General features: G+C 40.1%; 2 protein-coding genes across 9 annotated transcripts; one reads left to right on the top strand and one right to left on the bottom strand.

Moving 5' to 3' along the window:
* Positions 1-630: 630 nt before the first annotated feature.
* On the top strand, positions 631-19,564 carry MYEF2 (myelin expression factor 2). Of its 8 annotated transcripts, none has more exons than XM_038146914.1 (17): positions 631-918; positions 5,426-5,655; positions 6,867-6,919; positions 8,194-8,201; positions 8,314-8,407; positions 9,270-9,461; positions 10,139-10,292; positions 10,706-10,755; positions 10,842-10,905; positions 11,055-11,156; positions 11,382-11,432; positions 11,534-11,575; positions 11,855-11,953; positions 14,203-14,274; positions 15,489-15,691; positions 15,802-15,853; positions 17,508-18,040. In XM_038146914.1, the coding sequence occupies exons 1-17, from the start codon at positions 719-721 to the stop codon at positions 17,669-17,671; spliced, it is 1,830 nt and encodes a 609-aa protein (XP_038002842.1). In that variant the 5' UTR covers positions 631-718; the 3' UTR covers positions 17,672-18,040. The 8 variants fall into 8 exon arrangements, with proteins under 8 accessions (XP_038002842.1, XP_038002841.1, XP_038002839.1 ...); XM_038146913.1 differs by having other exon boundaries at positions 11,534-11,578; XM_038146911.1 differs by having other exon boundaries at positions 11,507-11,578.
* Positions 18,326-26,922, bottom strand: SLC24A5 (solute carrier family 24 member 5). The gene is made up of 9 exons (XM_038146920.1): positions 26,807-26,922; positions 26,333-26,512; positions 24,953-25,036; positions 24,760-24,863; positions 24,338-24,438; positions 23,289-23,572; positions 22,146-22,352; positions 19,267-19,368; positions 18,326-18,720 (listed from the first exon to the last, which is right to left on the bottom strand). Exons 1-9 carry the CDS (start codon positions 26,898-26,900, stop codon positions 18,398-18,400), a joined length of 1,479 nt encoding a protein of 492 aa, XP_038002848.1. The 5' UTR covers positions 26,901-26,922; the 3' UTR covers positions 18,326-18,397.
* Positions 26,923-27,556: the final 634 nt, after the last annotated feature.

Raw genomic sequence — 27,556 nt, 5'->3', positions numbered from 1 at the left:
GTTGCACAATGAATCCTGTGTTCAGTTTTGGGCCATTCACAGCTAGAAGGACGTTGAGGTGCAGAAGTGTGTCCACAGAAGGGCAGCTGATCAAGGGTCTGGAGCATAAGTCTTGTAAGGAGCATCTGAGGGAGTGTTCAGCCTGGAGAAAAGGAGGCTCAGGAGGGACACTATCGCTTCTGACTGCCTGAAAGGAGGATGTAGCCACGAGGGAGTCGGTCTCTTCTTCCATGAAACACGTGATAGGCTGATAGGACATGATCTGAACTTGCACCAGAGGAGGTTTAGGTTGGATATTAGGAAAAATTCTTTCACGGAACGGGCTGTCCATCACTGGCACAGGCTGCACGGGGAAATGGTGGAGGGATTGCAGGAGGGATTTAAAAGACGTTAAGATGTGCCACCTGGGGACTTGGCTTAGTGGTGTACTCAGCAGTGCTATATTAAAGGGTGGACTTGGAAATCTCAGGGTCTTTCCCAGCGGAATTGTTCCTGCGCCTGGGCGATTCAGCGCCTCAGCGAGGGCGGCTGGCTCGAGGCGCAGCGCCCGCCGTGCCCGGCCCCGCGTCGCCATGGCAACGCACAAAGCCTCGGCGCGCGTGCCTTCCCCCGGCCGCGAGCGGCGCTCTCGCGAGACTCGCGCGGCGCGGCGCGGCGAGGCCGAGGCGGTCGGGGCCCGTTTCAAACCGGCGGTCGCTGGGCCGCGGCCCGGCTCGAGATGGCGGAGAGCGACAGGGCGGAGGCGGCCGCGCCGCGCCGAGCCGAGGAGGCGGCCGGCCAGGCGCCACAGCCGGCGCCGCAGCAGCAGCAGCAGCCGGCACCGCAACAACAGACGCCGCAACAGCCGCCGCAGGATGAGGAGGCGGCGGCGGCCGCGGCACCCGGTAGCGGCGCGGGCAGCGCAAATGGCGTCAAAATGTGTGTGAAGGCAGGGCCGGGAGGCGGCGGGGGCAGCGCGGCCGGGGGGGCGGCGGGAGGAGGTGGCCGGGCCCCCCCGGCCCCATGGCTCCTCCTCCGCGGGGCCGGGGCTGGGGCCGGGGGCGCTCTCCCGGCCCGGGAGCTCGGGGAGGCCGCGGCCTGGGCACGGGGCAGGTGGCGGCTCTTGGTCTGCGGCCGCCGAGGGCTGGGCGTGCGGGGCCGCCCCGCGGGGCTCCGAGCCCCGGGCTTTGGTACCTGGCGGACCGGTTCCCACGGGATACCTTTCCGGGAGTGTTCCGCATCGCTTCTGGTGCCGTTTAGTTTCCACTTCTTGCCGAAACGATGTTGTTTGTAAAGCCATTGAACTAGTCTTTGTTTACGTGAGAATGGTAAGACAGCCCTGTAGTAATTTCCTTTCTAAAAACAGACCCCGCACATGCATACATGAAGTTTTCTTGGAAACTGCAACATTTTCATACACAGAGTATGTAAAATTGTGCCTGGTATAGTAGGTCTAAAAGGAACTTAGTATAAGGGAGCTGGAAATACCAGCTCTCTGGAACAATACCATGAATAACTTTGTGTGCGTGGTTGTTCTTGATGTCAGGCTTGGAGGGTTGTCACTCTTTACATGAGCTAGATTTTGGCCTCAGATCGTTGGAATTTCAATATCTCTTCCAATCTCATTCAGATCTTGGAGGGAAAATACATTTACAGTAGAAGTACTATTACAGTACATCAAAGCTGCTGGCGTCTGTGAAGTTTTGACATGTTCTAAGCAGCCCTGCTCTGATACTGTTGTGTTTAAAAAAATGCATATGGGATCATCTTCAACATAAAGCTGGAGGAATAAATATGTACTTCATGCCTTTACTTGACTCCCTGTAAAATTTAGTTGAGTTTACAAGCTGTAAACTTTACTGTAAAATGGAATTTGTGGATTTGTTTTCTTTTTCCCTAGTCTGGCCCTCAGCTTCCATACTGCTCAGATTAGAATTGAATTTTCACAGGATGATTGTAACCCTTTTTGTCCTTTTTAGGCATATAAATTTTATTGCCTTTTGAGGTTGCTACTGTTGAAATGATGTATTTTCTCTGTATCCCTCCTGTCAACAGTATCTTCTTTTGCCTCCAAAACCTCAGAAGCAAATGAAAAATCACAGTTGCTCTGCCTGGTAGAAGTCGCAACTTGAAGTTTAAAAGTAGCGGAGGGTTCTTGGTGACAGAGATTCAAATCTTATTCTTTCACATGCAGTTTCTAATCTTCCCCCAAACGTGTGTACAAAGGATTAAGCTGTCAGTCTGTGGGTGAAGTGTATTACTTAAAAAAAAAAAAAAAAAATTATTAACGTGGTTTGCTTAGCATTCAATAAACTGGAGAGGAATCCTGACTCAGTTTGCGCACTTCCCTAAGGTTTTTGTATTGCTGTGGAACTGTTCAGCACAACAAAGCTAAAGTGATCCATGTGCTTTGAAATCACATGTTGTGAACTTCTTCCATTTCTGTCTGCTTATCTTATTATGGACACTTGTGAGGAGGAGTAGAAGTTTCTTCTAAAAATTCAAGTTTTAGGGCTTTCATGTTGATGTATCTTGTGCTTATTATTTACAGGCTTCTAGTTTTGCATGTGAAGAGCTTGTCTTTTGTCTTCAAAACTTCATGGAAAGTTCAAAAGCTTTTTTTTTTTTTTTTTTTTCCCAAAAGTTATAATTGGTCTTTCAAATCAATGAGCATATGCAGGTTTTTTTGAGAACTAATTGTAGACATGTTTTTTCCAGTCCTAGGAACGGTGATGGTCTGTGATTTCACAGGCAAATATTAATTTAATGTATGAAATGTGTAGCTCATACAAAAGGTAAAGATTAGAAGTTATTATTGTTTTCCCCCATGAAAATGTCAGTTTATAATTTCTGAGCCTGTCTTTTCTGTGGTGAGTAATGTGACATTGCTTTGAATGTATTTATGATTGAAATTATTGTTAATATTCAAGGACTAGGGTAAGAGTTGTAAAAGGATTTCTGCCTCTGGCCTGGTCACTGGCCTGTGTTGGTTTTGGCAGATGAGTTTAGCAAGAAGGATTGTTTCTTTAATTAATCCTCTGTTTTCAGCAGCCTGGCTGTGATTCCCAGACCAAGTGCAGTGTGGCTTTGTTTCCCAGATGCAGGAGTTTGTGCCAGGCTTGTATCCTCTGTGCTCTCTACTGATTTGTACAGCCAGGTCTTGCAGAGCCTCTGGATTCCATATTTGGAGACCTGTCTCATCCTGTGCACGACATTGAGCACCAAGGGGCTGTTTCATAATCCTTTAAGCAGGAAAGAGCTTAAAAGGCTGAAGAGAATCCATTGCTCTAATCCTAAAACTTAAGGAAGAACTCAGATTTTTACTAGGAGTCTGGTTGGGCAGGAGTTTTGCATTTGCAAATGGAGTTGGATTGGAAGGAACTGATCTGACTGGAAGACCTGATACTCTGCTCTGTGCCTCCTCCCGTGAATCCCTCCAGTTCTGCATTGTTCCCTTCATTTCACTTCACTACACAGCCACACAAGAGTTGTGTTGTCACGCACACAGGGTGGTGTGGAGGAGGGATGATGCAGAAGGACTTGGAGAAAGCTGCAACCAGATAACATGTTGTTGACTTGAGATGTTTTAAATTTTACAAATACTTGCCCCAGGGGAGTATCCGTGCATTTCCCAGTTGCTAATCCACTCTTAATCCACATATAAACACAAGGACTGTGAAGTTAATACCATGTGAGTATTTCAAAATTGGGGAAAAAGTCAGGGGAGAAATATGGATGTATTTGAATGTACTCCTGCCTATGAAGTGCCCAGACTTGAGTAGATAATGCATTTAGCTTCATGAAAAGCTCCTTGCATGTGCTTTTGAGTGCAGGACTGCCACTTACTGTTTTGTTAACTGTGCAGAGAGCTGAAAACTTGTCAGTTAATCAAAATCACTGGTTTGCCATATGTTGTGGTTGTAAAACTGAAATGCCTGAAACCTTCCAAAGTGTCTCAATGAGATGAAAACTAAGCCTTCTGAAATGTGGGAAATACAGTAAAGATAGTGATGTAGTTTAAGAAGGAGGGTTCACAATCATTCACTTCTGTCAGTCCTGTAGGACATCACCTTCTAATTGTTCTAAATCAAGATGCTAATTCTGGCTTTTTAAAATACTGTTTCTGTAAAAGTACTTTTTAAGTTTCTCTTTAAGTAGACAGTGATGTGTAGTTAAAGATGCTAAGTAGCATCTGTTTAGTGGATCACATTTGTGTGGCTTTATTCAGTGGATTCTTTCAGTTCAGCAGTTCTCCTTTTAAAAAGTAACAATTCAGGCTCCCTGAGCCACTGTTGGCATGCTAAATGACCTTGTGATAATAACACTATCAGGAGTGCTGAAGAGTTACAGATACTTCTAATTCTGTTGAAAATGTTTGGTCTTACTGAAGTTGAGATTTGGACTGCTGTAAAAGAAAAGCAGCCAATTTTCTTGTATTTTCATCTAAAAAATAAAAATATTTTAAGATGAGGATTTTGGTGCTATTGGTGAAGTTTTGAAAGACCGAGGGCCAGGTGTCTACTTTGTTGTTTTTAGTGGATAATACACCTAGTTACCTAAATAGTCTTAGATTCATAGTATGGCTTAATACAACTGTTTCCTATGCATTTAACAAGTTTTCAAATTCTAGTAGTGTTAAGCAGTGAAACTGAAAAAAATTTGTTGTTCTCAGTTGAATTTTCATTTCTGTCTAACAGTAGTCCCGCACAAATTGTGAATAAAAATAATTTATGGGGTAGATAACCCATAATTTGATATAAAACCTATTGGAGTTGATTTTGATATATTATTATTCCATTGAATTAAGTATCGTGAGCTGTTTCAGCTCTCAAGCTTAGACTGTTTCTACTCCTACTTCTGTGATGAATGTCCTGTAACTTGTCCAAGCGAGGTGTGCAAATTGCCAAAGCACCAAGGCATGGGTACTGTGGGTCATTTTTTACTCTTTCTGTTTTGGTCTTTGTAGTAGTTTCATAGTTCCATCTTTCTGAGTCTTGACAGACAGGATGTGCTGGCACAGGTTGCCCAGAGTTGCGGATGCCCCAACCCTGGAAGTGTTAAAAGTTGGATGGAGCCCTGAGTAAGGTGATCCAGTGAGAGGTGTCCCTGCCCATGGCAGGGGGCTTGGAATTAAATGATCTTTAAGGTCCCTTCCAACTCAAACCATTCTAGGATTCTATGATTCTGTGGAATGGAGTGGGAGTTAGTAAGATGTACTTTCTTTACTTAGTATTGGAACATTTTTTTGTTCTTGATAAAGCACTGTATTTTGGAATTACTCTGATAGCATAAATTTATTTTTCCTAATTTGAAAAGCAGCATTTGGCATCCTGAGAATTCCGATAGCAGAGGAAATACTCAATTATATAGGTAGGAAGTGAGATAGTCTAATGATCCAACACAAGACTAACAGTGTTTCTGTTTGGATTTTTGTTTTTTAATGTAGGGATAATGATGAGACAGCAAAAGAAGGGAAAGCACCTGTGAAAGAAAAGTTCGTTGCAAAAGCAAAGGCAATCCCTTCTCTTGGAAACAAGAATAAATTCCACCCCTATGCAAAGGAGAAGAATGCAGGCTCTGGAGACAAGAAGGCTGTTAATCGCAATAGAGTTTTTATTAGCAACATCCCGTATGACATGAAATGGCAAGCTATTAAAGACCTGATGAGAGAGAAAGGTAACTTACTCCTTGTAATACACTTCACACAGAAACCAGTGGGGCTTAAATGCAACCGATGTGTCCTTTGAGCCACACAGATTTGATTTGACTGTTTTTGTTTTGGCCTGTACTTGGTACATCTATCTCCCTTCCCCCTCTTTCATCCGAGACAATTGCATTGCAGGGTAGGCTGGGTAAATGAAGTGCTCACAATCTTCTGCCATTCTGGTGTGATAGTAGAGAGTACATGCATGACCTCATGAGTTCTTAAAGAGATTGTGTTTTGTCTAGTTGTAGTTCTCGTAGATTTTTTTTTTCTCTAAGGGCTTTTGTATTTAAGCAACACATGAAGTGTGTGAACCTGAATAATAAGGGATGTCTTTCAAAAGTTGTTTTGTATTTCTTTGGTGGAATCTGGCTGTGGCATTAACTTTGTCTGCATTGTCACTACTGCCATGACTGTTTGTCTGGAGCTTTGTATTAAAAGCTTGTTCCTATTGTTGCAGTTCTGATAGAGTAACCTGACTACCCCAAAAATTTTATTTTAAATTTGGGGTAAAATAATGATAATACATGGATTTTGTAAAAAGTTAGTTCTGTGTTTTCTTTGAAAAATTGATTCTTCAAAAGTAATGCAAAGCACACTTGGCTTTTAGGCTGTGAAAAATGCCAGACCCCCCTTCTGTAACTGCTGGCTTATCTGTTGTAAGGTGACGTGACTATTTGATTGGTTTATTTACTTAAACTTCCTACTTTAGAAAGTGAGTCGCTTGCTGTGAAATATTTGATGTGTAAATTTGGTTATTATTGAAGGCAAACTTTTGATTGAAGATATTCAGGTAGAAAGTCACCTTAAAACAGGTGTTGTGAGTAGGATGATAAATGTAACACTTTTCAGTGAACGTTGACGTTTCTTTCGTTAGGTTAAGGGACTGTGTATATCTGAATTTGTTCACCAACTATATCATACTGGCCAAAATATGTTCTGTAGTATGAATTAGGTTAAATATAGTTGTTTGTTTTTAGCTTTTGAGAATGTGGCTGCTGCATATTTCTGAAAACTAGCTAAATTATATAGCCATTGACAGGAGGTATGGTTGGTCTGGTTTTGATTGTTGGTGAATAATAGGTGATTCTCTGTAGACTTGTGCACAGGGGCACAGTAAAGAAAGATACTGGTGTTTAAATGCATTGTCTCTTGGTATTTTCCCTTTGTATGTCTTATGTAGTTGGTGAGGTTACATACGTGGAGCTGTTTAAGGATGCTGAAGGAAAATCAAGGGTAAGTGCCGTGGGCAACAATCTGCTAGAGGTTTAAAAGTTCCTCAGCAGTTTTATTTTTGTATAATACCTGTACCAGTTATTGGAAAGTAAGTTTCATTTTTACACTGATTTTCATTAAGGTAGCCTTGAGGATTCTGTATTAGAAGTAGTCTGACACCTTTATGCTACTCACACTAGTTGGTTGTAAGGGACCAAGTACTTCTGTAAATGTTAACAAATGGCTTTTACTTAATTCTTCTTTTTAGCCAACACCTTTGTCTTGGTACAAATCTGTTTCATATAAAGGATGTTCAATAAACCAATCATTTTATTTAAATTTTGTTAGTGTAGTGTGCTCTTCTTGGGGCCAGTAAATATAAAATGTTAGCTAAGAATATACTGGGTGAAGTGCCTGATTTCACAGCTTTGCAGGATTGGTGCTTTTAAACACTGGCTTAATGTATTTACTTTCTTAAAACTAAATGGATGGAGATGGTTGGTAGCCAACAGAGTGCCTGCAATGAGGCACTAATAGTGAAGATTGTTAAAGCTCCTATGTCTTCTTAATAATAGTCAAAAGTCTGGCCAATAGCAGCTCCAAACCTGCAGTGAAGAATGTGAGAAATGCAGGTTTGAGTCTTAACTGAGGTTGTATCGATTGTTGTAAATTACTTTCTTTAATACATGTTAAAACTAAAACATGCTGTCAGCTTTGCTATGCTTTAAGAAATCCTCAACTCTTTGCTTGATTAGAAGGATGCTGGTGCAGTCAATAAGGTTATTTTCTTATAAGGTAACTTCTCAATTATGTTGTAGTACTGAAGAGGTATGCAGACTGCTTTTTCATTGTAGTGGTATACTTGATGTAGGTAGATTTTAATTCTGTAGTTAGTGGACAACTTTTAATGACATGAGTGTCTCGATTGGTTTTTGATTATGTTTTGGGGTTATTTTCTTTCCACCCTTTCCCTCCCACCTCCTCTTCCCAGTTGTCCTTACATGGATCTGTGTGGCATTTTTCCAATTCTGGTTTGACTCAAAGAGCATAAGAAACAATGTATTCTCTTGCATTTGAATGGTATGTATGCTGAGAAAGTAGGAGAAATTCAGATTGGCTACCACTAAAGAGCATATATTATGGATTTTGAAGCTGAAAATAACTTGTATAGTTACTTAACAGTGAGCTGGGATCTTTAACTGGAATCTTCATTGCTCTGTCATATGTGCTGACTGACTTCTTTTTTTTCTTGCTTGTTTTCTCTTTACATATGATGACAAATCTCGTGGATATAGGGTTGTGGGTAAGTTTCTTTTTTTTATGTGTGTAGAAGCACACTGCTATCCAAACATTCTATTAGATTTGGCATGTTAAACTTTATTTTAATACTCTAAATGTTTTGATCTCTTTCTAAGTGTGGTTGAATTCAAAGATGAAGAATTTGTTAAGAAGGCATTAGACACTATGAACAAATATGATCTTAGTGGAAGACCCCTGAATATTAAAGAGGTATGTTTATTGCTGCTGTTTTGAATTTGAAATAGTGAAGATACTAAAGCTGCTGAGATGACCATACAGGGTTTTGAGAATCTTAGATGTGCAATTTCCAGTTTCATTTCTTGTGAAATTTTCTTAATGGGCTGAACTGCCTGTTGGTTTGCAGAAGGTTGGATACTATGCTGAGTAAAGTGACAAAAAGCATGTCCTAAAGTCAAAATAATCTAATGCTGGTTTTTGTTAAAACAACTTTATGTCATAGTTTTACCTTAGGGTTTTTCCAGCCTAGGTAATCTCTGTTAATATTGCTTACCTGCTTCAAAATATGACACAGAATGAGCTAACTATTAGACCACTACATATGTGCAAAAATGGGGCTGGAAATTGAGGAGTTGTGCTGTCTGGAAAGTGAGATAATGTCAACATTTCTGTTGTAGTGCTGTAGTATGATGGTATCTGATGCAGTTCTTCCTGTCCTGTTTCAATTTTAGTAATGGTATTAATAAATAATACAAAACCACCACCTAATTAAATTAATTCAGTTCTTGGAAGAAAGTGCTAGACTGACAGTCCTTTAGCTTGAAATCTTTTCTACTTGTCCATAGGCTAGGTACAGCATGTGAAGTGGCAGTGCACGCTTCCTCAACAAGTGCTTTGCCAATATGCCTCAACCCTCATCTGAAAGGACCCACCTCTAGAGGTGAGGGAATTAGGTCTCCATGCTAATTCAGTTCATGATGCCTCTGACATGGACAAGCGTATTTATTAGTTGATAATTTTGATGGGTTTATGCAGAGTTTCGAATAGTACCATTTTGTTTGTTGGCAGTCCAGTTGTTGATGGTTAAGTGGTTTTGTTTGTGCCCACATTTCAGGATCCTGAAGGGGAACATGCTCGTAGGGCACTGCAGCGGGGAGGAGGGCAGTTTCCAGGAGGACATGGACCTGATGCAGCACCTGGAATGATGAATTTACCACCTTCTATTCTCAATAATCCAAACATTCCTCCTGAGGTTATCAGTAATTTGCAAGCAGGCAGGCTTGGATCCACGATTTTTGTTGCCAATGTAAGCTTCAAACTGTATTTTATAACTTTAATGTTTGATCTTTGTAAGACATCTTATACCTGTGTAGTTCAGATTTAATATAAAGAGGAGGTTGGAAATAGTTCACAGTTAGATATTGAAAATGTTGGGTATGTATTCAGATTTTGGACACGGAAAAGTTCATTAAATTCTTGAGACTGACTTGCACTTCTAAGTATTGCAGTCGTCTGTTGATTCAAAAATATTTTATACATCTTTTCACTATGTTCAGTTGCACTTCTTTTTTATTAAATATATAAGTCAGTTTATTTCAGTTTGTCTTGCTAGTTTCTTTAGACTAACACCATAAAGTTCCAACAAATACAGTGGTTCAAGTTCTTTATTAGCACAAGACTATTTATATGAGGTCTTGTGGAATTACAGCTGCTCTTCTCAAGAACCAACCCAATGGTAGTATGTTAATTAAAGTAAAATACATTTACATATTGTACATACATGTACAACTGGTGATTTTTTTGGACTTTGACACAGTGTGTCAAAGTATGATATACACACACAGTGTGTGTATAATCTCAACTGTGTACAATTTTCAACCATTTTGTCAAGGAAGAGGTAACAGCAATGCAGAAAATCTCTTCCAAATGTAATAGCAGAACAGAGATGTGCGCTGAAATCACTAATGTATTTCTGTGTTGAAGCTTGACTTCAAAGTTGGCTGGAAGAAACTGAAGGAGGTATTCAGCATTGCTGGAACTGTGAAGCGTGCAGACATCAAAGAAGATAAAGATGGCAAGAGTCGAGGAATGGGGACAGTTACCTTTGAACAAGCAATTGAAGCTGTTCAAGCAATATGTATCCTTGGTTTTGGAAAATAATTGATCATATATTGATTAGTCTGTAATAGTTCAGGCAGCGTAGTTTTGCAAATGGTGCTTATTTGCCTTGAAGCTATGATATAGGGACTAGAGTAATACTAGAGTAATACTGTGCAGATTACATTTGTAATGCCTGAATTTACTACTAAATTCTGAAAGTTCCTCATGATGTTGAACAAAATTAAAATACCTGGCAGTGTGACAATTGTGAAACTACAGTGTACCTAACAGCTTGTATTGCATCTTCTGGCCCTTGAATTGGGTTTCTAAAGCTAAGGTAGGGAAAGATAGACTCATAGTAATTGTACAAAAATATAATAAGTTATTGCATTGATTGTTCAGAAACAGTTAAATTGCCTTCTTAAGACTCCTTGACTTGCATTTCTTCAGCTATGTTCAATGGGCAATTCCTGTTTGATAGACCCATGCATGTAAAAATGGTAAGTTGCTTTCATTTCTTTCTGTTTTATATGTCTCTGCCAAAACATTGAAAGGATCATAGCATAACATCCTTGTTTTTTGTCAGGATGACAAATCAGTTCCTCATGAAGACTTCCGTGTTGTGGACAGCAAAAGCTCACAATTACCTCGTGAGTGCCTGCTCTGTTTTCTACTCCTTGCACTTAGTACATGGTGATCCATGTGTTTGCACAGTTTAGTAACACTTTTGCTTACTGTGGTCTCTGTGATACAGAGGAAGGTCTCCCTTCTGATCATACTAAATTTTTTTGTTTTTGAGGTGGTCTTGGTGGCATTGGTATGGGACTTGGACCAGGTGGACAGCCCATCAGTGCAACACAGCTGAGCATGGGTGGTGGAATGGGGAGCATGGGTCCAGGAGGTAAATCCATATTCTTCATTTTTAAGCTATTCAGAGCTAGTTTAAAACTTTTAAAGGTTAAAATTGTCATTTCTTTTGACATGTTCTGTTATGTTCTGTTGCAAAAATGACAGACTTTTGACAAAGCAAGCCTTTGTCTAGTGTGCTTTTGAGATTTTAACTCTGTCTGACTTTTTAAAAATCCATTAGGGTGTACTAAGTGTTGTTTATCTTTTTGGTTTAAAGGTATGGGAATAGACGGCCCAGGATTTGGTGGAATGAGTAGAATGGGAGGCGGTACGTGCAATGAAGTTTTTTGCATTAAATGTTTCTTTAATACTGTATAGAAAACACTTTTCCTTATTTTGCAGGACTTCCTGGATTTCGTGGAATGGAAGGAATGCCTAACATGGGAGGATTTGGAGTCAACCGAATGGGAGGTAGTTGAACACCGTTCCTGTACACCTACTAGTTTGCTAATATTTATTTATGAAAAGCTCTCCATTTAGGGGTGGGTAGTATAGATGAGTTCAAAGGAAGAAGTTGCATGAGTGGAGGCCTAGGAACTGGCAGGAGAGTTGTGTGTGTAACAGGTCCCTCTGACTTGTGCATTAGACTCACTTCTATTTAAACAAGCGGCTGTGAAACAAGTGTTGTAGGAGCATCAACTTGGATGTAAATAACAGAATATTCCCGTTTTTTTTCTTTGTTCTTTACAGAAATGTTCCGTGGTGGAATGGGAGCAAACATGGAAAGAGAATTTGGTCGTGGTGACATGGCATTGAACCGTGGTTTTGGAGAGTCTTTTGGAAGGATGGGTATGGTAACTGTTAAATTTTCTGTGACATAGTATTGGAATAATTTTGCCAGAAGGATACCTGGTTTCATTTGGTCATCTTCTGTCTCTTCTCCCCCAGTCATTACTGTAAGGATGTAATCTGAATGTTCATTACAGTCATCACTTAAGACAGGGGTTCAGGTGTGGAGGGTTTTTTTTCACTCTGTAAAATATAAATGGAATAGCTGTTTGAGGAAAGCATTTACCTTCATACTGTATATTTTGTGGGGTATAAAACCTTTGGGGTGTTGAACTATATGCTTCTGATAATCCTGAACACAGTGTCCGTGTACAGCCTTTGTAACTTCCATGAGCCTGTTTTGCAAATGCATGGTGTAATATTGTTTGTACTGCAGATCAGGTAGCATTGGACAGGAGTGTTGAATTTTGGTGCCCTCAGTTTTTGTCCTGCCTTCTGAGCTCCTGTAGCTCAGAATGGTATTTATTGGCCTCTTCTGTAACTGAGCCAAGATTATTTTGTTTATAGATGAGGTCTTGCTGGCAGTGGGGTTCCTCGAATGAGTTACTCTTCCATTTTCAGAGGCGTGGAAGAGCTGAACAATAGAGCCTTCTTGCCCTTTGTTACTATGCTGTTACCTGGATGAATCACAGAATCCCTTAGGTTGGAAAAGATCACTGAGTCCAGCCTATAACCCAACACTAACGAGTCCACCACTAAACCAGGTTACCAAGAGCCGCGTGTACACATCTTTTAAATCCCTGCAGGGATGGTGACAGCACCACTTCATTGGTCAGCCTGTTCGTATGATTGACAACTCTTCCTGTGAAGCATTTTTTCTGACATCCAATCTGAGCCTCCCTGGTTTAACTTGAGGCCGTTTCCTCTTGTTCTGTTGCTTGGTACTCGGTAGAAGAGACTGACCCCGTTTCTGCAACCTCCTTTCAGATAGTTACAGAGAGCAGAAGGGTCCTCCCTGAGTCTCTTCCTCTCCAGGCTGAGCACCCCAGCTCCCTCAGCCATTCTTCAAGGCTTGTGCTCCAGAGCCTTGATCAGCTGTGTTGCCCTTTTCTGGACACACTCCAGCACCTCTATGTCTTTCCTGTTGTAAGGGGCCTGAAACTGAGCACAAAATGCATTATAGGAGACAGCTGTTCTTCTTCCCTGTTTCTTGTACTTTTCCATTCCCTTAATTCACCTCCTTGAAAGAGAAGAACTGCTAAGAGCATAAGGTTCATCTGGTCTAAAAATTGATTTTCTTTTTTTAAAATTTTATTAGTTGAAGCAAGTCATAGCAAAGGGTAACTGTTGTGTGCTTCTGTTCAATACTGATAATTGTGTAGAAGTGTTAAGAACATAATAAGCTTGTCCTTTGAGCTAGTCTTGATGCATTGGAATGAATGTCTTAGTAATCAAGTGTATGCTTTCACTCTGGCTACTTGCATAAACATCTGTTTCCTGAGTGAAAATGCAAGGCCACTTAAGTTATAAATGTTTCTGCAGGCAGTAGGCTTCTGAGTCTTCTGGTAACACGTTGGTTTAAAAATTCATGAACATGGCCACTGTGAGAAACTGATGGGGGGTGTCTTTCATTCAGTAGATCCAGCAAGCTTCAATTTACAAACTATCAGTGATCTGCCCATTTTGAATAGTGTCCTGAGAAGCAAGATTAAAGATTCCCAGCTTCACCTTAAATAGTGGAAGGAAATTGTAGGGACTTTTAATAGATACTGTGTTTGATCAGGGAAGGCCCTGATGTATTCCTGTTACAGTATTTAGGTTAATAGTATCTTAAAAAGAAATACTGTGAAGGCATTTGGTTTTAGTAACCTTGAAATCAAGGAATGTGGCTTTGATTGGGCTATAGTATCAGCGTGGAATTGAGGATGTTTGATTTGCAACAGAATTGTTGACTTTTTATGCTATCAAGTTCATATAAGATGAAGCCTTGAATTTTGAGGTTGTTTTTCCCAATGTGGGAAATGGTCCATTTAGTTTTACCATGTTTATGCTGCTCTCAGGCTGTCAGAGGGGAGAAAAGCTAGAAAGAAATCAGAGTAGCTTAAATCCTGTAGTAGAAAAGGAGACACTAACTTTTCTCACAAGGTGTTCCTATCTAGTTTGTATAGGAAAGGCACACGCTAAAGTGCCCTTACAGGAGAATATTGCCAGGTAACATTGAGAACAATGCACTTCATTAGCGTGTGCTTTGTTTTTTTCACTAACCAGTGGTTTCAGTGTATGTCACTTCATTATTTTTCTCTGTTTAGGTGGTGCAATGATTGGTGTTTTTGCAGGAGGAATGGGAGCACCTAGCATGGGCCCAGTAAGATCTGGAATGAGTAGGTTGACTTGTTTCAATAGAACATAAATGCATAGGCGATGTAACAATACTGTGTACACCTACTTGTGTCAGAGGAACTTGGTGTAGTGCAGTGTCTTGCTGTTGAGGGAAGTAGAACTCTGTTGCATGTGATAAGCCTAACAGTTTTCAAACCTGTTTTGTTGAGGTAAAAGTTCAGAGGAAAATTAGCTAATACAGTCTTTCCCTAGAATGGTTTCAACTTCTAGTTTGGAGGGAGAAGTGATTAAAATAAACCTGTGTTTCAGAAGAAAAGACAGGCAGAGTTATTTGAGTAAACGTCATGAAGCCGAACCTCAGTAATCCGTCATCATTGAAATAAAAAATCAGCCTTGAATTTCAGATTATCCCCAGTTTAATTTTGTGCAAAGCTCCAGTACAGTGTTTGTATAGCAGCAACTCTCTGAGTTCCTCAGGCTAGAGCAGATGAGAAACATAAGTCCTGCTAGTGCCAATCTTAGAAGGCATAAGGCTTAAAGAGAGGGTCCCTCATGAATGATCTTGGTCGTTTTACTGTACATTAGTTTTTACTTATGAATCCAGAAATAATATAGTGTTTGAATGTTATTGCTCTTAGTTACTTATGTAAATAAATTAATACATTTTATTCCATGTATGTACCTTTTATCAGGGTTTAAACCATGACACCTAGGAAAGTTCATGCTCTTTACAGTACTTGCAGTAACTTCTGTCCTAGGTAAAAAAAAAGCCTTCTCTAGAAGATTTTGTAATTAGGTGTGGGTATGGCTGCATTAAGTTAAGCTGAATATAAATGATGGAAGCCAAATAAACAAGAGGATATCTGGTCCAATTATCTGTATCTAAGTATTGCCACAGTTATTTATTTGATCTTTTTGGTAAAGGGCGTCATATTTTTTTAAATTAAACAAGACAGACTTTGAATTCTTGTGTTCAACATTTTGCTACATTAGATGGTATGACTAATAGCTTGATGCAGTTTGGTTTTACTATTTTAGAACTGACACTCTATATCTTGTATAATACTTTGTCTTAAAATACTAGCCATGCTCCTTGATAAATCACTGTGCATGTGTAAAAGTTATGGCTTATATTACAGCAGTTTTAATGAAGTTATTCTTCTCCTGACACAAGAACTTTATTTTACACCAAATACTTGTGTGTTTATTACTAAAAGAAGATTTTATTTTATCCTCCATTTCTCTCTCTGTGTAGGTGGTGGCATGGGTGGTATGAACAATATGGCTGGAGGAATGGGAATGGATCGGATGGGTTCCGGTTTTGATCGAATGGGACCTGCCATGGGTGGAGGCCTGGACAGGAACATGGACATCGATCGAGGATTTGTGCCTGGCCCGATGGGAGGTGGCATGAGAGAGAGATTGGGCTCCAAAGGCAACCAGATATTTGTGAGAAATGTAAGCAATGAAATATATAGGAACCACAAGCTTATTTTATGTGTATGTTTGATTACATGCTCTTATTCTCATTGTAATATTTTGTTACCAATAATACCTTTTTATTTTAGCTTCCTTTTGACTTGACCTGGCAGAAGCTAAAGGAGAAATTCAGTCAATGTGGTATGTATATGAACCTTATCCCTGTTCATCTCCATGGACTTCATGTGTTTTGTGATGTTTATTAGATAACAACAGGAAGACTGTCGTCTGACTCTGAAGAAGAGTCTGGCTAGCTTAATTTTTCTTGTTTCACCCAGCTTTCTAGAGTTTTATAAATAATCTTTAGGCATGACAGAACACAAGACCAAGGTACAGTGTGGGCTATGTTGGCTCTGAGTGCTCACTTGCTATAAACCTATTCCTTTAATAAAATTACTCTTCGATTTTTTTTTCTTTTTATGACATATTCACTGGCCAGTAAAAGTATATCATGTAGTGTTTCCTATGAGTTAAATATGTGCAGGAGCCTGGATCTGTTCAGGTGATACATTACTTTAGAAATGGTGCTGCATCAAATCAGAGTTAGTAATTTTGACAGTGTAACATTACAGGTTTTATACATATAGAAGATCCTGATTAGGGTATTTGCAGGCTTTAATGTTCCCCTTTATCGTAAGAAATAAAGGTTTGCTACAAATATTCAATAATTGGTTTTATCTAATTCAGAAAAGTTGGTCTTTTCACAGAAATAAGTGCAAAATAAAGCTTGAGTGTCAAAATACATTACATGTTTCAAAAACACATTTTCAGAACGGAGAGCTTTAACTGAATTACAGGATGACTTCTTATTTTGGATAGACAGAAAAGATAAATAATCTAAAACATACTACTGATGCCAAAGACAGTCATCGATGGAAGATATAGCACAACAGGTTCTTCCTTTTTTTTAAGTCTTAACCTTCTGGGCAACTTTCAGATAGTTCAGAATTTTTTTTGTCATTATCTCTGTCAGCTAATAGATGTAGTAATTATGTTCAGTTGTTTTTAAGAATTATAAGCAACAGATTGTGTTCATGTCAGTATCATAAAGAAATACCAAGACTGTTTCCCAGTGTTCCATTTCTTTCAGTGAAAGGACAGTCTTACATGATATTTAAAAATAAAAAGCTTTGTATTTCAGGGAAAAGTTTTTTCTTCCTAGTGACATTGAGGGGCTCAGGAGGGGTGTGCTACAACATGCCATAATCAAAAACTCATTAGCTCCAGGGAACTGAACATTCTTAGAGGTACATCTTTATAAAAATATTTCCTTGTAAGTTGAGTGTCCAAGCTCAAGGAAGCTCAGCAGGAATTGGATAGTGCATGCTACTTTTCCACCACTCCCAGGCTGGTAACTTTATTGTTTTAAAGGCTTTAATTTTGCTCTGCAGCTTCTTACCCAAATTGCTTGGTTGTGACTATTGCTTGTTAAGGTTTTGTGATGAACGTGGTGGACTGGATTAAGCTACAGTTTGGTTAATGCCTATCAATACTTCTGTCAGTATGAAATACAAACCTTTCCCCGAGTCTTACAGGGCACTTTGTTTCAAACTTGGGCAAATACAGGCATACATCAGGAAGGATTTGAGATAGCGGATCTGGATTTGGATTCTTTCCTGCTGTTTTGTCCCGTGTCACCTTGCCTGAATGAGTGAATGTACCATCAGTCTGAAAGTGCCAATTTCATATGTTCCCCTAGATTATACTTAAAAATGTTTTTTTATTACTTCTGAGTTCTTTAAGTTGTTAGTAAACTGAGGACTTGAAATAACTGCTGTTTAACTTATTTATTCAGGTCATGTAATGTTTGCAGAAATAAAAATGGAGAATGGAAAATCAAAGGGCTGTGGAACAGTCAGATTTGACTCACCAGAATCTGCTGAAAAGGCCTGTAGGATAATGAACGGCATAAAAATCAGTGGCAGAGAAATTGATGTCCGCTTGGATCGCAATGCATAATTTAAAACCGTGTGTTCAGGAACATTCCTATGTCTGTTTAGCTTCTCTGTCTTAGTAAGTCATTTTTAGTAACATTGTATGCTTACAAAAGCTGTAAAAAGGAACTTTTAAATCCCACCAGCCTTTAACAGTATAGTGTTTAATATACTGTGATACTTGTTAACTGAATCTTACTATGTTTGGTTTTTAAAGACAATTCGCCTGATTTTTGTTGTTTTTTTAGAGGCACTGAGCACCTGCAGGTCCCTATAGACTGGGGATGCTTTGGATGCTCAGCGCCTTTGGAAAATTAGGCCAAGTGTCTCTAGTCATTCAGTTTAAATGAATGGTTATACTGTTTTTAATAAAATAAGCCATTTTCTCTGTTAATCTCCAGATTGCATAGTGGGATTTATTTAGTGTTTTCTGATCTTTTTTTTTTCCCCGCCAAATGTGTGTTATCAACATTGTAATGTAAGAAGTAGATGTCTTTTTCAGAATTTTGGTTTTATATGTGCGTTGTAGTCATACTGTAATTCTTGACTCTAAAAGAAAGGGCTCCAATTAGGCTGTGATGTTTTTGTTCTACTTAATATTACTTTAATGACATGACTTAGTTCTGTATATAAGATGTAGAGCCCAATGGGAGTTTGGAGTGGGTTTTTTAAATTTTATTTTGACTAAATGAAGAAACTGATCTTTTTCTCCTGCTTTTATTTTTTTCATCAGCATAATCACTGATTAAAACTAGTTACCACAGACCCTTGTAGGATTGTTTCCTATGATGCCAAGTTCATATAAAATTGATAATACAGTAAATACTAAGTACAGGACAAGACAAATTGTTCCCAATTTTTTATCTATTTTCCAGCCATTCAGGTGAACTGCCAGAAAAATAAAACCAACAGAACAAATAAGAGAAATGGCTGTGTATGTCAGACCACTGCTGTTCACTTCTATGGGTCCTGCTGTATTTATGAAGGCAGTTTTTATAAACCAGGGTATTCCCAAACAGAGCATATCAAATACATTGGATCCTACAATGTTAGACATAGCCATATCTCCATTTCCTGTAAAAGAAGAAATACAAATAAGTTGGCTTAATTGTATTGCATGAAATTGCCAAACTGTTTTGGAGGAACAGACTGCCAGCCCTCAGTTTGTCACAGAGGACCCTTTTCAGATTTTGCATTGGAAGAACTATAGTCCCGATTCTACAGAACATGGGTACCACAACCATAAAAAGTCTCCCTAAATCACCAGCATCTGCACAGTGGCACTTAAAATTAAGATAGGCTATTATAAAGTCCAGTTATGTTTAAAATACTGAGGCCTACATTTGTGTTCTGCAGTAAAACTGTAATGCATAATCAACAACAAATAAACCAATCTAGAATACTTCTCTGAGGTACTCTGAGAAGTTTTTAAATGTCTGAGCCACAGCTTTTTCAGGTAAGCTATTTATTTATTTTTAGTAAACTTCAGCTCTAGAATCTGAAGCATGGATTTTGAGGTTACTCCTTGAATTTATCAAAATGTTGACTAGAATTCTTTCTTTTTGTAGTACCTTTTTAAAACACATCCAGTGGCATGGGCCTAAATTCTAAAATCTTTACCTTTTCGAGCCACCAGCACACTTGCAACTGTATCTGGTACACTCGTTCCTGCTGCGAGTAACGTGAGACCCATGACTGACTCTGGGATTCCCAGCGTTTCACCTGCAGTTGAGAAATAAGGGTAGAAAATGTAAGTGTGGTTTTAGTTAGGGCTCATCCACAGAAAGTGCTTTGGACTTTGTTTGCTGGAGAATGAATGAATAATCATACAGTAGTTTCATATGGAATGTATCAGCTACCTTAACTACATGTGAGGTGACTGAACCACAAAGCAGTTAAAACAAAAAGTAACAACAAATACCTTTTCCTTGTACTTCAAGTCTGCAGTGGTCAAGGCAGTAGCAGTTACGATTTTTTTTCTTGCAGATAAAGTGGAAGTTTAAATATCTAATAAATTACTACTCCCTTTTTTTTCCCCCACTCAACTTCTAGAAAGTACTATAGTCTCTTTTGGGCATCTCCTTCTTAGTGTCCAAAAGTCTCATGAAGCAATAACTCTTATAATCATTCTTTTTAATCCCCTCAGGGGAGGGGAAAAAGCATATGAATTTTCTTTGGGAGGACAGTCATTAAGATATTATGAGAATACTGTCTCAACTACATGCCTTTACCATTTCATTCCAATTAGAAAGTGATTTGGAAGAATCAAAGTGCAGAATTTTTATATGACTTTTAAGTACAAGTAACCCCTTAGAAGTGTGAGTTCCTTTAGGGAAATACTCATTTAAATTAAAAGTTTTTAACTGTTATTAGAAGGGTGGCTTATTTTTCCCTAATCTCTGTTTTTCTTAGCCTCAGATGTCCTGTAACCATATTAATTTCTAACTTAAAATACAGGGATTCTGCAAAACTGTTTCAGCAGTTGTACCATTCAGATGCATCGATGTGCTGAAGTATTTGATACCTCTACTCAAACTAAAAGTAATTAATTTTTCTTAAACATTTTTGTTCATTAAAAAGTATCGTAATATTTTTTATTGTTGAAATCTGAGTTCTTACATGAAATATTTTGGCATATTTAATAAGAGCAATTTTATTTAAATAAGAGGCAGTACACTAAGCTAGGTCAGCAATGTTTGTCTATTACTTACCAGCTTAGTCTAGAGCAGCTCAGTAAATTTATGTTTGAAACTGTTGATTTCAGAGGTACTAACATAATCCTGTTGCAGAATTTGTACTCTCTTTATCCTTCCATCACTTCTAATAGATTTGTAGGATGAGGGACCAACAAATCAGTTTTTATAAATCATCCAGGCTGGAAAATAATGGTTCAAACCGAGGTGAAATATGAATGAACCAGCCTTATGTACTTAATATTAGTTTCTAGCCCTCTGAAGGTTATAAGACAGAATATAAACTCAGGAGAAGCTAATTTTTCATTTTATTATATAAATTTATCTTCTATTTAATGTGTAGTGGTTTATTTTCTAGCAACTGACCATTAAGACAGAAAAGTCTTATTTTTCTAGGCTTTTGTTAATTTCGTGTATCAGTAGCAATGTGTTGCTATAAGTAGTTGAATTTTCTTTGCCAGCAACAGAAAGATGTACTAAATTAGGTTTGTTCTTGACCATCCCAGTTTGTTCTTGACCATCCCAGTTTAGTGCCCAGCTATGATACTTTAGTGACATTCTGATAGACTGATTATGCAATGATAGAACCTTTGCGTTCTCAACCTTCATGAGAACCTGGACTTGAATATATTGTGTGTTTAACTTGTAGTGTTTTAACATGTAAATAGAATATAATTTACCTAGAAGTAGTGGGCCAAAGACCCCAGTACTACCTGTGATGACTCTTGAAAGTGAACTAATACACTCTCTGAATCTCCACCGTACCTACTTTCATATGAATTAATGCTTTGTCTTGTAGAACAGCAATAATGTTGACTTGAATCCTGTTTCAAAGGCTTCTAGCATCCAGACAGTGAACCCTTGCTCTTTGGCTACAAGTGGGAAATTATTTAACCAAGGGGTTAACATGGTGGGTATAATATCCAGTGATCTACTAGTAATTTCTCAAAGGTTTACTGACTATGTGGGTCTGTTTCTGCACTGAACAAGGAGGTATTCATATCTGAACTAGTAGAATGCTTGGGTAGGATTAGTGAGCTATAATGTGAAAATGGCAAGCTTTGAAAAATTTCTGTAGAGTTTCAGTTTTGTTTTCTGCTTGTTCTTAAATGTAAAAACTGGATGTCTTTCAAGCTGACTGGAGAAACAATGAAATGAGGAGACCTTTTATACCTCAAAGTACTTTTAGGAAAAGGTTTTTACATATTAAGTCCATACCCCTTCTCTCACTTAAATGCGATCCTTCTACTGCCCCATTTTATGATGCAGATCTGTAAGAGATCCACATATACACACTCCAAGAATGTTGAATAAACACATTTGAGAAGTTTTTTGACAGTGAATTTAATGCCAAATCTCTTACTGTAACATTTGCGAAAAACACAGGTATAGAAATTACGGATTTTTTCCAAAAGCTTTGACCTGTGAGTCCAGTCTTAGGGGATTTCATGTTTGTCAGCCTTCAGCATGACATGTTTATTGCTGTGTGTCTGATTGTTTTGCTTAATGAAGCAGTTTCGTGAAACTCTGTTTTTAAAAATAGACCGGGTTTTTTGTAGCTACATCGAGATCTCATCAATGTGATGGTAAGCAGTGTGAAGCAGCTAAACTCTAGAAAGTGTTCCATCAGTGGATAGAAGAGGGTGGCAAACTAAGCAGTCAAACATAAGTTTCTGTTCTTTGTTGTGTTTTTTACAGCACAGTCTGAGTTGCTAAACTGACTTTTAAAGGGAAACCTCACAGGGACCTCACAGGGAAACCACACAACTTCTTCAGTGATTCTTGACTACCACTTTAGGTACCTACCTGCTATTGTTACCATCCACACAAGAACATAAGTTATTGCAGAAATCCATGCTGCTGAAATTAAAAATGTCACCATGAACCAGTTCCTCCAAAACTGTCTTCTGCAATCTGGTATAGTTAAATAGAGTAGTGTGATAATAGGAAGGGATAAGACCCACAAAATTCTCTTCATATCTGCTTCAGGCATGGTAAAAACATTTGGATGATCTGTTGAGGAAAAAGTGACTTTTAAATTGTAGCATTAAGTTTGAATCCATAGCATATGGTATTTTACTATCCTCTACTTGTGAGAATACTGAAAAAAGGTGAAAAATACTTCTTCCTCAAGTTTCAGCTGTAGTATTACCCAGTACCTACATCTGTCTGGACAAAATTCTGAAATCAAGTTTCTTCTGGGGAGATTCTGCTTGTACACAAGAAAAACATTTTTTCACAATGAGAATAATCACCAGTAAAATGATCTCCCCAGGAAGTGGTGATTCCTCAATGTTGGACAATTCTAAGATTCAGCTGAACAGGTGCTGGCCCATCTGGGACCATGCTTTTGCCAGGAAAGGTTGGACTAGATGATCCTTCAGATCTCTTTCCAACCTAATATTCTGTGATTAAAATGTTTTTTATTACATCACCAGGGGAGAACTAAGGTGGATGAAAAATTAATTTCTTGATGAGGGTTTGCCCATAGCATTTACCAGGAGTAAGTACCAAGAGGAAACATGACTTTTGGCCACATCACAGCTATCCCTTTGCTTTTAATATTATGCATATTTTGGGCTATGAACCTGCCACTGCCATAAGGAAACTGTGTCTGTTACTAGAGTGCCTGTGTGGCTTTCAGCTGATAGTGCATTTTACAAGCAGTGTTGCTGAGAAGTTTCAAATACACGCAACAAAGACAGAAGTTCTACTACAACACAAATGAGCAACTATCCTTGCATTCCTCTAGCAACTAACTTCATATGAAAACCATCACTCTGATTTTGCTCAGTATTATATTCCAAGTTAGAATAATGATCTACTTAAATACTAGGCTGGAGTTGTTTTGTGAGCAAAATCTTAATGTTATCTGAGAATCTGCTCTTGACCAGAATTGATGCAGACAGGCATGCAGAGTGCTAGAGACAGCTGTAACAATACCTGTACCTTCAGAGATTTCATCAAGCCCGTGTAAGCTTGTTGAAAGTTGAGAGTAGTCCAGCTCATCCTGAAAAATTCCGCTGTCTGTCCTTGACTGTTGACGAATGAGAGGTCCACTCTCGTCCCTCCATCCAACCAGTGGCTGCTGCTCTGCGTTCTCTTCCATAGCTTTTGTAAAACACGTACAGCAGGGACTGAACTTCTTCATGAGGTATTGGTTGATTTTAATGTCAAAACATAGTACCAGAACATAACACCCATATATCAATAATAGAGATGCACTTTCATACCTAGAATGAAAAACAAGTTTTATATAACATGTAATATAAAAGAACCCAATTGCTGGCATAAGAAGAGAGAGAGAAAATTTGCATGAATAGCAAAAGGAGAACACACAAAAGCATCTATTTGCAGTTGTATGGCTAATGTCATGGAAGTTTGTGAGTGTCCCCATGTCTTTCAGCAGTTTGATTAACTCCCCTCCTCTGCAGAATCTTGTTTGTGTATTGTATAGCTGCATGTTTTTTCAGGGGATCTTACTGATTGAACATTTTCCTGATGTTTGGAAAATTGAGTCCCCATGTGATGCTTAAATTATAAACTTCAAGAGACTTAATGCTGGACCTGACTGTCTTGTTGAGGTAACAAGAGTTTCAGTGTTGATGGAGGAGTTAAAACATGAGAAACTCATGATCTCCTTCTGGCAGACAAATGTTTTTCTGAACAATGCTGCTATGAAAGGAAAGGCTTAAAAGGAGTAAATGCTGAACACTAATTCCTATGTCAGAACAGTTGTGATAGAAATTGTGAAGTCTGTACAGACAAACCTATGCAGGTCAAACTTCATAATATGCAGAGTTTGAATGTTTAGGTAATAATCTTTACAAGCATTGTGACTTTTTAAGTTTTTTAAAGCCAACAGGATGTTTATTTCTCTTAGTGAACGGCAGTTCAGGCTACTTGAAGTTTGGGGCTTGGGGATTTTCATTTGTTTTTCAAAACACTGTCTCACAAATCTCCAGTCAACAGGAATTCAACACTACTTGTGCTCTTACCAGTAAATTCTGTTGTCAGCTATCATGGCAAGGACCGCTGCTGCGCTGATGGTATATGCCAGGCAGTCTCTGAACAGCGGCCAACAGGATAGCCTCGAAACCTGCAGATCAGTCATGTACTTTTCTTAAACCTCTCTGTAATACTTTCACTAAGTGCTGTAAATGCTGCATCAATATGTTGTTTCTATATTATGTAAAAATTAAAGATTCTTAGGAATGACTTAAGTATGATATTTAACAAGTTAGTGTTTTTAAAAACTTTCATAGCAAGTTATCTTAAAACTGATTACATGCTGGTTTTGCTACTAAATAATAAACTTGGCAGTTGTCATAGTAAGTCTCTCTTGGCTTTTGTTTGCAAAGGATATGTATGAGAAAGGATAACTGGCTCCTAGGAGCAGAACTATCAAAGTTATACATACCACACTGGAAAACAGCCCACAAGCTGCAGAAATACCAAGAAGATTATATATTGCTGATCCAAGGATGGTGCTGACGCCGATATCTCCCTTTGTCACAAAAGCTCCTGTAAGGAAAATGACTCTATGGTATGTTTCAGTTTGGCACGCAAGGAAAAGAATTCTAAGTTATAAGGAGTCAAAACACATCTCTTACCTAGAAAAGCAGTGACAAGCTCTGGAGCAGAGCTTCCAGCAGCCATAAAAGTTGCTCCAGCTACATCCTGTGAGAGGCCAAGGCCTGAGGACAGAACAAAAAGAATTGCTTTAAAAAAAGTTGATACTGCAGTAGCCTGTACCCTTTACTCTCACTAGTATATAATGTTAGCTACTACTACAGTTAAGCAGATTAAAGTTTACTTTCATACAGTCAATGCATTTATATGAGATTCATAAAGTAATATATTGAAAATTAGCCTGATCTGTTGGACTAGTTGATTTCTAACTTCATTACAGAAATTAGTTTAAATCTCTTGGAAAATCAGCATTTGTATGCAGGATTTAACAGTGTTTCCTATTGGTGGTCATTGTGGGGAAATTCCATGGACTGTAGTGTGATATTGCTGTATGATCCCTATCAATTCTATCTATCTATCTATGTATCTTCCAGGGAAATCTGTACTACTGTGTCTTCACATACCACAAACATTAGTTAAATCCAAACCACTGCTGTGATCTTAAAATCAAATTTTCATTTTGTATGGACAGTATAAGAGCCTTTGTGTTGCTTAAGAGAAATGAGATTTTTGTTCTGGCAAATTGACTTTCTGGAATGTAACTCACTCTGTGGATCAAGTCCTGCACACCAAGTACAGGGACGTATTGGTTGACCATGGCAAAAGTCTGACAAATGCTCATTTATCATCAATAAACAAAACACCAGATCTTATGGCAGTGTATAAGCTTACATTCGCTGCAAGTGTTCTGATTTGGAGGGGGTTTTCCAGTTCAGGGATGAGTTTCCCTAGGGAATTTTGTTAATTCTTGGCAGCGCAAATCTGAACTCCCTGCCAAGGCCATCTCCTTACCTCAGTGGTCTGCTGATGCCGGGGGAATTGTTGCAGGTTGATTAGATTTTTTAGAACCGTGGTAACCATAGAATTCCTGTCCCTCCTGTGTCATACCTTAATATGTTAGCAGTAGCTCATCACTACTTTTAAAGAACAGCAAACCCCAGAAGAGTTTTGGTTTCACAAATCACCATCCCTCCTAATTTCTTTCTTTTACGAGTAGTTACCTGGACACAGTACTGTGCAACTCAAAGTTAAATTTTCAGTTTGGTTAATACTGAGGAATCTTAAGATTTTTCTCCAGGCAGAAAGAAAGAAAATATTAAAAGAATACATGTGCAATGTAATCACTAGGTTTTTTTAAAAAAATATTGATCCTGTGTATCAAATTAAATATTGTATGGACACATCTGTGTATGGAAAAAGTGAAACTTGTTCAGAGCATTTAAGCTTTGAAGCTTTTTAAAAGAGAAAGTTTTATGCCAAGCTTCTCAGTTTTACAGGAAAACAATCAGGATGTCACTTACATTCACTGATGATCTCTAGGGAAGGTAGGAAGTAATCATCGCACACAATGGACACGGCCAAAAACATGTACAGTATAATTATGAAGTAGATAACGATTCCTCCATCCTTCCTCTCCTGCGGCGTGAAAAATCCTTCAGGAAACTCCGATGAAGACGAGAGGATGCAGCGCGTCCCATTTTCTGAAAATTGAGCGCCAAAATGTTACACATCGTGACGCCTTCCCATCCTCAGCTCCCGGGACGCCCGCGGATTCGAGCTCCGGTGGATTTCGCTCTTTAGCACGGCCAGGACCGCTGCAGCGACGCCACCGGAGCGCCGCACACCTGCGGCGGGGCAGAGGCGCCCGCGGGACGGGCTGCGCAGCGCTCGAGCGGGCCCCGGTGCCCTCCCGGTGCCCTCCCGGTGCCCCCGATCCCCTCCCGGTGTCCCCGGTGCCCTCCCGGTGTCCCCGGTCCCCTCCCGTCCCCCCGTACCCGCGGGGTCCCCGGGGCGCTGGGCGCGCGCTCCCCAGGCCGCGAGCGCCGCCAGCAGCGCCAGCGCCGCGCGCCGCCGCGCGCCCGCCCGCATCGCCCGGACTGCGCGAGCGGCAGCAGCGCGAGCGGCTCCGGCGCGAGCGGCGGCCCGGGCGCGAGCGTCACGTGGGGCCGCGCCCCCCCCCCGCCCCTCAGCGGCTCGCCCCATCCCGCTGGAGTCCCACCGCCCCCAAATTCCACCGCCCCCCAAATTCCACCGCCCCCCATATTCCACCGCCCCGCAGCGGCTCGCCCCATCCCGCAGGAGTCCCACCGCCCCCCAAATTCCACCGCCCCCCGTATTCCACCGCCCCGCAGCGGCTCGCCCCATCCCGCAGGAGTCCCACCGCCCCCAAATTCCACCGCCCCCCGTATTCCACCGCCCCTCAGGGGCTCGCCCCATCCCGCTGGAGTCCCACCGCCCCCCAAATTCCACCGCCCCCAAATTCCACCGCCCCTCAGCGGCTCGCCCCATCCCGCAGGGGTCCATCCCACCGCCCCTCTCAGCGCTCCGCCGCTCGCCGCCGGCAGCGAGGGGCCGGGGGTGTGCGGGCAGCGCCTCCCAGCCCGAGCCGCGTCCCACAGGGAGCCGCGCTCCGGCCCTCGCCCCGTCCTGCCTTGTGCTTGGGGGAGAGCGGAGGTTTTGGCCATGGCGCGTTCGGCCTTGGTGCAAGGCGCTGACCGCCGTACCCAGGTGCTGTGTGATGTCTC

This window comes from Motacilla alba, chromosome 10, assembly GCF_015832195.1.
Source record: "Motacilla alba alba isolate MOTALB_02 chromosome 10, Motacilla_alba_V1.0_pri, whole genome shotgun sequence".
Taxonomy (NCBI): Eukaryota; Metazoa; Chordata; class Aves; order Passeriformes; family Motacillidae; genus Motacilla; species Motacilla alba.
This window is presented reverse-complemented; position numbering and strand designations above follow the sequence as displayed.